Source organism: Bos indicus, chromosome 26, assembly GCF_029378745.1.
Source record: "Bos indicus isolate NIAB-ARS_2022 breed Sahiwal x Tharparkar chromosome 26, NIAB-ARS_B.indTharparkar_mat_pri_1.0, whole genome shotgun sequence".
In the NCBI taxonomy this organism is placed as follows: domain Eukaryota; kingdom Metazoa; phylum Chordata; class Mammalia; order Artiodactyla; family Bovidae; genus Bos; species Bos indicus.
The window spans coordinates 20,500,371-20,513,271 of NC_091785.1; the positions used below are offsets into that span (position 1 = coordinate 20,500,371).

The 12,901-nt window shown below is 47.1% G+C and overlaps 1 protein-coding gene across 3 annotated transcripts; it reads right to left on the minus strand.

Moving 5' to 3' along the window:
• Window positions 1-1,074: 1,074 nt before the first annotated feature.
• SLC25A28 (solute carrier family 25 member 28) lies at window positions 1,075-11,656 on the minus strand. Of its 3 annotated transcripts, none has more exons than XM_019952904.2 (4): window positions 11,351-11,656; window positions 4,253-4,481; window positions 3,092-3,148; window positions 1,075-1,919 (listed from the first exon to the last, which is right to left on the minus strand). In XM_019952904.2, exons 1-4 carry the CDS (start codon window positions 11,639-11,641, stop codon window positions 1,402-1,404), a joined length of 1,095 nt encoding a protein of 364 aa, XP_019808463.1. In that variant the 5' UTR covers window positions 11,642-11,656; the 3' UTR covers window positions 1,075-1,401. The 3 variants fall into 3 exon arrangements, with proteins under 3 accessions (XP_019808463.1, XP_070636737.1, XP_070636738.1); XM_070780636.1 differs by lacking the exon at window positions 11,351-11,656 and adding an exon at window positions 11,040-11,334; XM_070780637.1 differs by lacking the exon at window positions 11,351-11,656 and having other exon boundaries at window positions 4,312-4,448.
• Window positions 11,657-12,901: the final 1,245 nt, after the last annotated feature.

The window sequence follows — 12,901 nt, forward strand, 5'->3', positions numbered from 1 at the left end:
ACGTTTCTTGTCATCTTATCTTGTAATTGCCTGTTTACATGTATCTTCCTCTCCAGACAAGCTCCTTGAGGGCTGGGATAATTTTTTAATCTTTTTTGGGGGGGGTGGGAGGGGTAGTTTTATTTATCATGTCCCCAACACCAGTGCCCAACACAGATGCTCAATAGTTAATGAATGAATGACAGATGACACAGCAAAGATGACAGATGGAAGTTTTAGGGGGTTAAATTTCCACTTTGTGTACTGAACAACTTGCTAACAACTGGTTCAGGTTCCAAAAAAAAAAAAAAAAAGGTACAGACTGGCCCACCAAACCCACCAGTGAAAACCCTGTCCCTCAAGTCTCCCAGAGCCCAAGTGGTCCTGGGCAGGGAGCTCCTTCAGATGGCAGGTGGAAGACATACCCTCTGCTCTTTCCCTATCTGTAGGAGGGCACAATTAGATTCACTTCTAGGAATAAATGATCTGAGTTGGGATCCCAGTTCTGCAGTTAATGTGAGACCTTGAGCAAGTCACCCCCTCTCTGAGCTTTCCTTACCTGTAAAACATTGATGATACCTGCACTGCCTACGTCAGATTTTAGGAGAACCAAATGAGATCACCTATGTTAAAGTACTTTGTAAAAGCCTTAACATCAAATGAAAAGTATTATTATTTATCATGTAATCTTCAGGACTTGAAGCTGCACCGACTAATTTTAGCTTTGCAACTACATAAGAAAGCCAGTGCCACGTGGAAAGGCGTCCACTGCAGGCGGAGCTGAGAATCAGAGCAGAGAGATCTCCCTGCCTGAGCCACGCCACTGCCCTAGGGGAAAGGCAACAGTGGGGATCAAGAGCACCTTCTAAGTTAGGGTCTGTCAAAGACCCATTGTTCCTGCCATCGGAGACATTCCTTGGAGCCTATTACTAACCAAGGCGGAGTATGACCCCAGTCTTAAATCACCACGAAAACAGCAGAAACAAAAACTAAACGCAGTGGACCTTCCCTAGGGGCCCCTTGATTTACGCTTCAAGTCAAGAACCGTTGACAGCATTTCACTTCCCCTTTGGCAATACAAACCCCATGAAACCATTTCATTTAAAGGCTTTTTATTAGGAACCAGGGGAATGAGCTGCTTATCCCTCTGTAACAGTCTAGAGCAGGTCATCAGGCCCAGGAAGGAGAGTGTCAGAGATGCTATGGTGTGACTCGCTGCACTTGCTTAGGGCCCGGAAGGAAAGGCGGTGGCGGCAGAGGGCGGCAGGAACTGGTGTCAGCCAGACACCCAGAGCCTGGGGAGAGCAAGCCCTCTGCCTTCCTTCCTCCACCCGAGGCTGGGGTGCGTCCCAAGACGGAGAACATGGCTGGAGCGGGCAGGGCATCAGTGCTGGCTGAACGCTGGTTCCATTTGGTGCTGCTTCACTTGCCTGCCCTCCACTCTTCTTGCCTTTTAGTGATCAGGTATTTGAAGAACTCATACACAGACCAAGCGATGGCTGTGGAGGGGATCTGGTAAATGACTCTAGCCTGCACCCCTCGGAAGTAGGCAGTCACCCCGCCTACTTGATACACCGTCCTGAAGGCACTAGCCATGCCTGTGATATGTCCTGTAAGGTTTGAGTTCAAAGCCAGGGATTCCTGGGTGTTGAGCAGTGTTTTGCAAACGTCCAGTGGGGTTGTGGCAGCGGCAGCTACAGCTCCTGCACAGGCTCCGGAGAGGACGTGGGAGCTGGGGTTGTACCGTCTCTGGGGGTTAAAGTGCTCCTGCAGGAATTCGTAGGTCATGAAGTGAATGGCTTGGAAGGGAACGTTCATGGTGAGCTGGGTGGTGTAGCTGCGGTAAAAGGCCCCAGCCCCTTCGTTCTGCCACACTGCCCGGACACAGTCTGTCACCCGGTGGTACGGTGAGTTGTACATCTGCATCCTCTGCTTGACCACTGGCGGCGCCATCAGTGAGAAGGGAATGGTGACAGCATTCAGCCGGTGAGCAGCAATGTCCAGGAGCAGAGTCCCAAGTCAGTAGATCAGCCAATGGATTGGAGAGAGAAAAAAGTATGTGAGTTGTCAGTTGGCCTGCTAAGTGAAAGTTTCCCCTTTCTGAGAGGAGGGGATAGCAGAGGGTTGATAAAGGACTAAAAAATAATGGAACTACTACCAGTACGATTTCTTTAAGACCAACCAATTAATATACAAGATATATCTACCGTTGAGACTCCATAGGGTCTCCTTGAAATAAGTACCTATTATTACAACCATCTTACTCTTTCATTAAGTCCCAAGACAAGAAAGGATTCAGTGGCAGTGAACATAATAACAAACACGCAGCCCTAGCAATCCCAATGTTGGTACACAGAATGCCAACGCTTACAATATGAGGACGCCATCCTTCCGCAGGAGGAAGAGCTGGAGAAGGGCTACCAAAAACAAAAGTCTTAGCCAAGAAGAGTGTGGCTTTAGTTTCCAAACATCTCCCACCCCCTCAAGTAGATTCATGGTATGAGTTCGAGATCTTCAGCTTAGCTTTGGCCCTTTCCTTGCCATGGTCTTGCCCAGACAGGTAAACAACTGTAACTTTAAGGAACACGGCAACTGTGCTATCCTTTCATATTTGTTTGGGGACCTCATTCTCCAACTGAAAAGCCAAGATCCAAGCAGCACTGCGGGGACTAAGCTCTGCTAACGTTACCCTTTCATTTCTATCTCAACCATTATTCATTCCAACAAGAAAGGCAGTATTTTCAAATGTCAAAATCCATTTTCATCTCTTTGAAGAGAAGTGAAATAATCTGCTAAATTTTTTAGATCAAATCCACTACAAACTGGACTTTCAGGAAGGCCCAGGAACAGGCCACAGACAGTCTCATGTGTTTCTAGGGAACCCTCAGATGAATTAAATCTCAGTGAATATGCTTCCTGCCTAAGGGAATCTTCCTAAGCACTGACAGCATGGAGGGAGCGCCCTCTACTGGTAAGACAATGTAACACAGTAGGGTTTCCCACCAAAATTGACGGGGTGCTCCCTGGCTTTCTTCTGCAAACCCAAAATAAAGGAAGAGCCTAGAGATGTAGATGAAGCTGCCCACAGAGGGAAAGGGTGAGGAATCATTACCTTCCACTGGATTCATGGCAGCATCATGAAGTAATGTTGCCACACACCCAGCCGCACCTGCAAAGGAAAAAACAACTGCCACATGTAAGGCCAGGAGGGGGTGAATGACTCAGGGAGACCCCAGAGTGAAGGGGAGTGGCTGTGACAAACCACAGCAGGGAGGGGGATACTAGTAGCCAGTTTAAAAGACGGGAACCCACTGCTTCTAGATGCCTGTTGAGAGAAACCAGGCTATTTGCTCCCCCTAACTTACTAGGGCCATCAGTCTACCTTCCACAGCTACCATATGAAGGCCAGGAAGAGTCTGAGAGAACAGCCCAGATTTCATCAACCAAGATGGCTCTGAGGACAGATGCAGCTCATGCCCCAGATAGGAAGCTGGTCCACTGTGGCCAGGGGATGCCAGCACACCAGCCCACTAGGGGGAGCACATGAGGGGCAGGCGACTAGGTCTCCACCACAGAGCCTCAACCTTCTGCCCTGCTGCCCCGTGGTCTCCAGAGCCTAACAGCTGTCCACCTAGACTTTTCTCTCAGGGCCTGAACTACCCTATCCCTCACCCTCTCCTCTGCCCTTTCACTTTGGTTCTCTCCAGGCTGCTATCCCTTCCCTCACTCCCACACAACCTTCAACCTCTGGTTTCTTTGGACAAAAGACCCAGGCCCCACCCCCATTCACGTGTTAAGCTCCTGTTTTGTCCTCTGTGACACAAACTGCCTCCAGGCAATTGGGATCCTGAAAATCTGAGGTGCAGAATTGAGGCTCCATTAATGTCTTCCATGGGTAACTGGATTACCTCCGATCCTACCCAGAGGAGCAGGATTAACACCTGACTACCAAGAAATACACAGAGCGGGCAGCTCAGTGTGTGTCTCTACATTGTCAGGGTATTAGAAGTTGATGCCAGGGAGAAGATAAAGCGAGTCAAGCAGGTACATAAGGAAGGATAGTGTAACCATTTGTTGAGGTGCCCAGAAGAAGGCGTGGGGTGGAAGCAGCTCATTGTCTTAGAACATCAGGTTTGGAAGTCCCTCCTCTATAATCTGGCCTACCCCAGCCCAAAGCTGCAGCTTCAAACCATGCTGAGACTGGAAAGCACTGACACCAGCAAAGCCCAAAGAGTTGGGAAAGTGGGAGAACCAGCACAGGAAGGCTCAATACCATTGGCAATATGGCTATTGCCCCCAGGGTGGATTACATCACTCAATGTCTTTTTTAACTTTTCATAGCAGGCAAAATAGAGGGCGTGGGCAGGCCCTGCGCCTGTTGCTGTGACGTTCAGGCCTCGCATGGGCCTCCACAGGCCCTCCGTTCTTATAATCCTCCAGAGGGCCTCCAACACATTGCGATAGCGGGCGGCTGGATCCGGCTGTAGGCTCTGCATCCGGGTCTGAAAGTACAGAAGGGAGAAGTGCAGTGTCAGCGATCTGACGGTTCACCCAGTCTCAGCACTCAGGCCTGAGCTGTGGGCAGACCTTCTATGTGAAATGGCGTCAATATGTAGAAGTGGTATCTGGCATCCAGTTTTACTGCCTTCCAAATCTATATCCAATCTTTCCAAGCCTTGGATGTTTTTTTTTTCTGGTCATCTATGACTCTACAGGCTCCCTTGGTGGCTCAGCAGTAAAGAACCCACCTGCCAATGCAAGAGAGGTGGGTTCAATCCTTAGGTTGGAAAAGATCCCCTGGAGAAGGAAATGGCAACCCACTCCAGTATTTTTGCCTGGGAAATCCCATGGACAGAAGGAACCTTCCAGGCAACAGTCCACAAGGTCTCAAAAGAGCTGAACACAACTTAATGACTAAACAATAACACATGACTCTATGAGTAGAACACCATTATTTTCCCTCAAAAAATTACTCCTTGGTAAGTGTTCTTGAACTCCAAAGTGATTCATAGCCTCAGCAACAAATATTAAGCTTGTGTTTCAGGAGAAGTTGCTTTTGTAGCTTAATAAACTCAGGCTAAGAGCTCTTTACAAGTGGATTCTAAAGTTAGCTATTTACAATATACTTTATTACTACTGAAAACTGATCCTGGGCCTGCTTCCTGATCACATCCTAATGAGATGAGGACTCAACCTCTGGCATAAGCTTGATGATAATCTGACTTCTTCAGAATGTCTGGCATTGGCAGCTGGGCCTGTACATTACAGTTTTGGCAGAAATAACATTCCTAACAGATGCTGCTCTAGTTGCCTGGGAAAGAAAGTTTGCCCTCAAGCTATGAAGGTGGAAACCCATCTAGTCTCTAAAACTGAGGGAGATTCCAGATTTCTAATCTAAACTGACTAAATCCCAAAACTGGCATCAAGGAATAAAGATCAGTCTCAGTGAAACATAACCCTTGGAATCTCCAGAGGATTCAATGACTGGAATGAATGTATACAGTAGATATTCTGTATGGCATTCCTGGACAAAGTTTTATTGAAATTTGGGAAATTAATCTTATAGTTCACAAATCACCGACCTCTGAAAGATGAGTCTACAGGGCAGATCTCTTGTTTACTGACCCATTTCAAGGCTAAGGTGGCTTGGAGACTATCAGATAGTATAAAATCAATATCCAGTGCCTGCAATACAGTAGGCACTCGAGATTTGTTTGTTGAATAAATGAATGGCAGAATGAAGAATCTTAGTTTTGTCTACACCAGTTCAAAAACACCATTACTGAACCAATAGGGGCAACTAATGCCCAAGTACAGTTTAAATTCCTACTTCATTCCTGTCACTGATTCAATCTGGACTGAATAGCTGGAACCTTCCTGTTGTCCATTTGGAATCCAAGACTAATGTCTCTTCTCAAAAGTATGGGAGAAAACAATCTAACCATATTAACAAGTCCTAGTTAGCTGCAAGCAATCCACATTCCTCTAGAGTTATTTTCTCCTTCCTGCTACCAACAAAGAACTAGATAAAAGGTTAATTATTTGAAGTTCAATCAGAAATACACAGGATCACTATCACAATGGGATACATTCTTTTTTACTTCTCAATAAAAAACACAAAACAACACAACCAAAAAACATCAATTTCCACCAAAGAATGTGTTTACTGATCTTTCACATCACCTGGGAGGATAAAATTCATCAGAGGAGTTATTCAAGGAGACTACAGCCCTTTGCTGGGGAGGGACACTAATAGATAAACTGGCAGCTTAACAACTGTGTGTTTCCATAGGTTTGTTCAAAAACTAATCTTGTATTGAGGGAATGTTTAGAAATCACAGTGTTCTGCGGGAGTCAGTGTCGTATCTGGGTAACCAGACTTGAAGGTCTGGCCTCAGAGGCCTGGAACCGTTTACCCACAAGAGAACCCTGGATGGTGGTAAGTTACACTGAACAGTTTACACACATGTCTAAATCTAACTCACAATTCTAACTCAATGAAGATACGCCCTCATGGAGAGGACCCAGGCCTAAGCCACACCAAATATAAAAACAAATATGGCTTCCCAAATTTGTGAGTCAACAAATCTTTCAGAGAAAAGATGAAATCTCTAAGTAAGAATGAATAGTCTTCGATATTAAAAAAAACACTGCCTAGCTTTAAAGAAAAGTCAGACTAATAGGGAAGGAAGCAGTGTGGTAAAATAAGCCACACTTCAGTATGAAAGCCTGAGTAGGAGCCCCAGCTTTGCTGGCTGTGTATCTCGGGTATTTCACTTGCCCTCTGAGCTTCAGGCCATCATCTGTAACATGGGACCAAGGATTGCTAGTGCACGGGGCTATTGTGGGGACTCAGAGTTAAAGCATGTAAAAGCCACTGCTGATTTATGAGGTGTCAGAGACACAAGGCTTTCTTATTGTATTCAATATGGTTCTCAGAAATATTAGTTCATACCTTAGAGTTTACAGATCCTGGCAGCATTGTCTCATGTTACCAGTTTTTGAAGATATGGATGGGCAACTAACTGCTCTTAAACCGCTAATAGATCAGGCTTGATTTTTTATGTTTTCACTCTAAAGTTCCTCTGTGGCTGCAGTGATCGATATGTCCAGCTGTTCATCTGCAGGTCATGTTTAGGAAGAAGCACTATTGTGAAATTCTGTGCCTTGCTTGGTTCTGGAAATCTGCTTTTGGGAGGCTGTATGGAAGGCTGGGGAGTCAGACTCGGTTTAAACCATGGCTCTGCCACTAACTGTGTGACCGTGGAAAGTTACTTAACTTGCCTCTTTTTCTTCATCTATAAAATAATGAAAATGGTGTTTACTTCATGAAGCTGTTCCAAGGATTAAATCAATAACTGCAAGGCACATCAAACAGGGCATGACAAACACGAGCAACTGCCATTTACTGAATACTTATTATTAGATACAAGAAAATCAAAGAAGCCAATGTTTCCATCTCCTAATCTTCCATTGGTTTGAAAAAGACCTATTTCCCTTTGTTCTTTTTCTTAACTTATAGATTTATTTGCTTCACCATTGCAAAGCCAAAAAGCAGCACCTTGGTTGCAGGTGCTTAACAAGATATTGAGACGAGTCCTGACTGCTTTAGGCTGCAGAACCTATCCTTTTAGATAAAGGCTGGTGCTTGCCTCTGAAGCACAGAAAAGGAAAACTGGAATTCACTTGCACTCCCAAACCTCCCTATTATGACCATGGAAATAGCTGGTTGAATAACTGTGGCCTAGCCAGGCTATGCTGACTTCCCATGGTCCTTCCCAAGGATATTTAACTCGACCAACTAAGATCATGGCATCCGGTCCCATCACTTCATGGGGAAACAGTGGAAACAGTAGTTGACTTTATTTTTCTGGGCTCCAAAATCACTGCAGATGGTGATTGCAGCCATGAAATTAAAAGACGCTTACTCCTTGGAAGGAAAGTTATGACCAACCTAGACAGCATATTAAAAAGCAAAAAAAAAAAAAAAGCAGAGACATTACTTTGCCAATAAAGGTCTGTCTAGTCAAGGCTATGGTTTTTCTAGTGGTCATGTATGGATATGAGAGTTGGACTATAAAGAAAGCTGAGCGCTGAAGAATTGATGCTTTTGAGCATCAATTTGAATTGATGCTTTTAGAGAAGACTCTTGAGAGTCCCTTGGACTGCAAGGAGATCCAACCAGTCCATCCTAAAGGAGATCAGTCCTGGGTGTTCATTGGAAGGACTGATGTTGAAGCTGAAACTCCAATACTTTGGCCACCTGATGTGAAGAGCTGACTCATTTGAAAAGACCCTGATGCTGGGAAAGATTGAGGGCAGGAGGAGAAGGGGACGATAGAGGATGAGATGGTTGGATGGCATCACAGACTTGATGGATACGGGTTTGGGTGGACTCCAGGAGTTGGTGATGGACAGGGAGGCCTGGTGTGCTGCAGTTCATGGGGTCGCAAAGAGTCGGACACAACTGAGTGACTGAACTGAACTGACCCTGATAAGTGGCCTGGGGATAGAGGGTCCTGCATGCCAGAGGCACTGTCAGCTTTCACTGGCAAACACTGTGATTGCCCTTTAGGCTCCAACACAGATACCTGCCTCTAGTCTTAGGGTACTTTGGGCTGCTCTTCCTCTCTGCCACCTATTTATGGTAAAAGAGGAAGAAGGGCTGCCTAAGGACAAGTAAACTGGGACGCCCCTTCTGAAGGAAGAGATCTGAATTTTACTTTCAAGTCTGCACAACAGTATCTACTGCTATAATCAGTATTAACTGACCCTGAGTCCTAATGGTCTCACCTAGTTTTTCCCTCTAGTCATTTAAATCCCAGCATCTATGGCAAACGAAAATGATTCTTCTAAAATATGCTTTTGTATTTTTGAAAACTCCTGAGCATTTTTTTTCCTCCAGATGAAATAATTATTTAATGGAGTGCTTTGAGGCATGACTGTAATGTTGTATTACTAATTAAAAAAAAAATTCCAACGCTTATCTAAATGAATAAGAACTGTTCTTCAAAACAGTTACCTTGGAAGGCTGCAAGTGACTTATTTCAGCAATGCTGCTGCATTTATGCAAAACATTTCTGGAACTTCTCTTTCCAAATGTTCCTTCAGTGGGTTTATCAGCTCAGGAGGAAATCAGTCTCCTTGCTTTCCCGTCCTACCTTATCTTTGACCCCCATCAGCATTACCCATTTTGATCTCCCACTTGAACTACCACAGTTGATTCTGAATGGCTTCAATGACTAAAACATCAACTCCATCTTGTCAGAGGACAAAGACTTGCCCCATGTAAGGATACGCAGCCAAGTATTCTAGAGCAGCAGTCCCCGGCCTTTTTGGCACCAGGGACCAGTTTCGTGGAAGGCAGTTTTTTTTTTCACGGACGGCACAGAGGAAGGGTGTTTTGGGATGATATGAGCACATTCCATTATTGTGTACTTTACTTCTAATCTAATGCCGCCGCTGATCCGATGGGATCAGCACCAGTCCATGGCCTGGAAGCTGGGACCCCTCTTCTAGAAGCATTTCTAACAGAGGAAGTTACAGATTGTTTACAACAAAAACAGTATTTATGTAAATATATGGAGTAAGGAGGTAGCTGCCCAAGGTAGTGGGACAACACTTAAATTGAATAGCTGTGGTAATATTTCTAAGTCAGTCACATTATTACACTGTATTTTTCAAGCCATTACTCTCCTTGATCCGGTTTTCATTTGATACCCATCCTGAAAGATAGCACCCTAGACTTATCTACTCTTAGATTCTACTCATAGTTTAAGTATAGTGAGGTTACTTTGCAGTTAGATGTTAACTTTTGGATACACAGCATTAACAATTCAGTCATTCAATCTAGACCCTATATATATAAACGTCTGAATCTTTTTTACTTGTACTTATCTGTTTGACATTTCAATATTGTCAGAGCATTAGCCATCCTCTTATTCCTCTCTCATAGATTTTACTACTTATTTCTGTTCCTCACAATTGACATGGGTATTCAAAATTCTAATAACCATTTTAGTCAAGTGCATTTACCAGTTTTATGGTCTTTGGTAGGAGCTACCTTGCAGTGTGTGAGAATACTCCTACCAGCTCAGTGTCATTCACAAAGCTTAACAAGCACATTCTCCACTTCCTCATCCACCTTACTAGTGAAAACATGAAACGGTACGGGAAACACGGAGAAGCAGAAGAGACAGATTTTGCATCTCCCAAGTTAATACTCTACTCCCGAACATGTAACTTTTCCCTAGTTTGAGAAGAAGACATACATCCAAGAGCTGTGAGAATATTTTTCGACTCTTACTCTTAACATGTAAAGGAAGAACCAGTCTCTGTCAGTATATTTATTTCAACAGTCCCCTTGAGTTTACTTCTCACTCAGCTTATTTAGTGGTGGCTCCTTTGCTAATGCACAAGATAAGAACTGTAAAGAACAATGCATTCTCCCTCGTTACCCAGCTTTCTTCAGAAACACCTAGTCACCACCTAGTCTTGTACCCACTCAACAGCCTGCTTGGTGTGGATGAAATTACTTTCACTTTCCCAGGAATCATGCCCTCATGTTGGTCCCATTTCATTTTCTTCACACTAACATCTACTTTCTTCACACTAACATCTATTTTCCAATACTGTCATGCCTCCCTTATAGGCAACTTTTCCCTTTTTGTCAACTTCAAGTGGCTAAAGATGAGGTCCATCCTGATGTGCTCCCTGCACACACACAACCCCAATCCCAGCTACATTTTCATGTTCAGGAAATAGGTGGGGTATCAGGCCTGCTGCACAGGGAAACTGAAACTTTTCCCTGAACATGGTCTTTCCCGTATTATTTGCAGTCAGGAACTCTGAATTCTGACTGTACAATGATTTCCACTCCCTCATTAAGATTTAATAAGTAAATCTTTCATCTAGCTGAGAGATTCCAGACTCTGGTTCCCGCCCTGTCACTTGTAAACACACAAGATTAGTTTGTAAAAGCAATCGGAACATCCCTAACTTTTAAGATCCTATTCTGGGTCTTCAATAAGCGTTACCTTAATGAAGTTAGTAGCACTTACCTGTTCCTTTCCCATCCCACCCTATTCCTGTTTAGTCCCAGATGGGATCCAGGGTTTTGGCTGACAGATTTTCTTCCCAGAGTCCCGATTCAGATCTCACTGACGGTTAGAAATGGGTCCCGGTTCCTGACTGGGATCAATTCCCGGCTGGGACCTTGCTTGCATGGAGTATCGGTCGAATAGTGTGGTGGTGGTAGGAGCCAGAAAGGAACCCCTGTCGGCTCCGGCTCTCGGCTGGGATCCTGGCTCCAGGCGTGACCCAGGGGGTCGGGTCAGCCCCAGGTCGGGTTCGGAGCAGGTCCAGGTCTCACCTTGACGCAGTCGACGGGGTACATCACGCAGTGCTCCAGGATCCCTGCCACGGCGCCCGCCACCATGTGCGTGGTGACAGTAGCTCCAGCCGGCAGCGCCTCGTAGTCCGGGCTGGAGTCCGGATCCTGTCGTACAGGGGGCCTGCAGGCCCCGGCCTCCCCGCCGCTGGCCCCCCGGCCCACGCCCCGCTGCAGCCACCCGTCCAGCAGCGCCGACTCCCCGGGGCTCCGCCCCGGCCCAGCCGCCGGCCCCCCCGCCACACCGCCAGCACCCCGCCCCTCCAACTCCATCCACCCGGGCCAGCTGCGGCGCCCACCCTCGCCACCGCCGCCACTGCCGCCGCTGCCCCCCAACCCCGTCGCGTCTGCCTCAGGCGCGGCCCAGAGAGCCCGGGGCCTCCGGCTCCCGCTTGGCCCCGAGGACACGCCCCTCAGTCAGCCATTGGTGCAGCCAGCAAGTTAGCTCCGCCCCTTAGTTTACGTAAAAAAATATGTCTGTGGTATTAGTGAAGTTGCCTGTCATTCCTTCGCCCCGCGGCGTTGCTACCACTTAGATCCCACCCCTTCCCCTTTGATCTTGGAAGCTTCTTGTTTATTCGCCACTTGATTGGCTAACAGGTAAGATCAACCCGCCCTCCGACTTTTATGGAGGGCGGGAGAAACTTGAGGCTGAACTTTGATAGGCTCAACCACCCTTGATGCTTTGACCCCGGCCATTGGCTAGCATCACGTCGGGATCCGATTGGCTACAGGAAGAGGGCGAAGCGCCCAGGGGCTATCGAGGCGGAATTTGGGCCCCAGACTGGCGCCGGTGGGGCTGTGTTGCGCTGCAGGCTGCATCGCTTTGGGGGGTGGGGAGAGGGAGGGGGAGGGGTAAGGCGGTACTCGGCCTTCAAAGTCAAACTGCTGCCTGGTGCCGTTAAGATCCGCGCTCAAGCGCCTGCCCCGAATCCCTAGACTCGCAGGTCGCATGCGGGATGGTGGCCCTGGCGCGAGAGCTCTATTCCCGCGGGATGTCGGGCTGGCGTGGGGCGGAGCCGGCCTGGGCTTGGCATCCCCTGGCGTGGCCCACCGGCCTGTCAGGAAAGCTATTGCGACATGCAGGCGGCGGCCGGTTAAACTCTTGTCAGGTCGGGAGTGTTCCCTGTGGGCCATGCGCGGGCACACTCCTGAGGGCTCGGTGCTCCTCAGGCCCCAGAGTCACCCAATAAACCCCGCAGTTCTTGAGTGAATGAGTTCGGAGACCTGCTGACGTTAGACCCTGAGCCTGGCCGAGAACTGAGGCCGGGAAGAGAGCTGTCGACGTGGGGCAGGATGATTCAGAGACAATGACAGGTGGGGAGGCTGGGCAGGAGGCAGCTGCTGCCCAAACACAGCAGGAAAGTGCGTCAAATTGCTTGTCCCTAAGCTGACTCACTGATGAGCCCACCTTCCCGGTGACTATTCCTTTTGTTTTAAGACGGCTCTCCCTCGCAGACAGGTGGGCTGGAGTCTCAAAGGGGCGCTTATGGTTAAAGAACAATGTGAGCAGTCCCCAGCCTTAAGCATCAC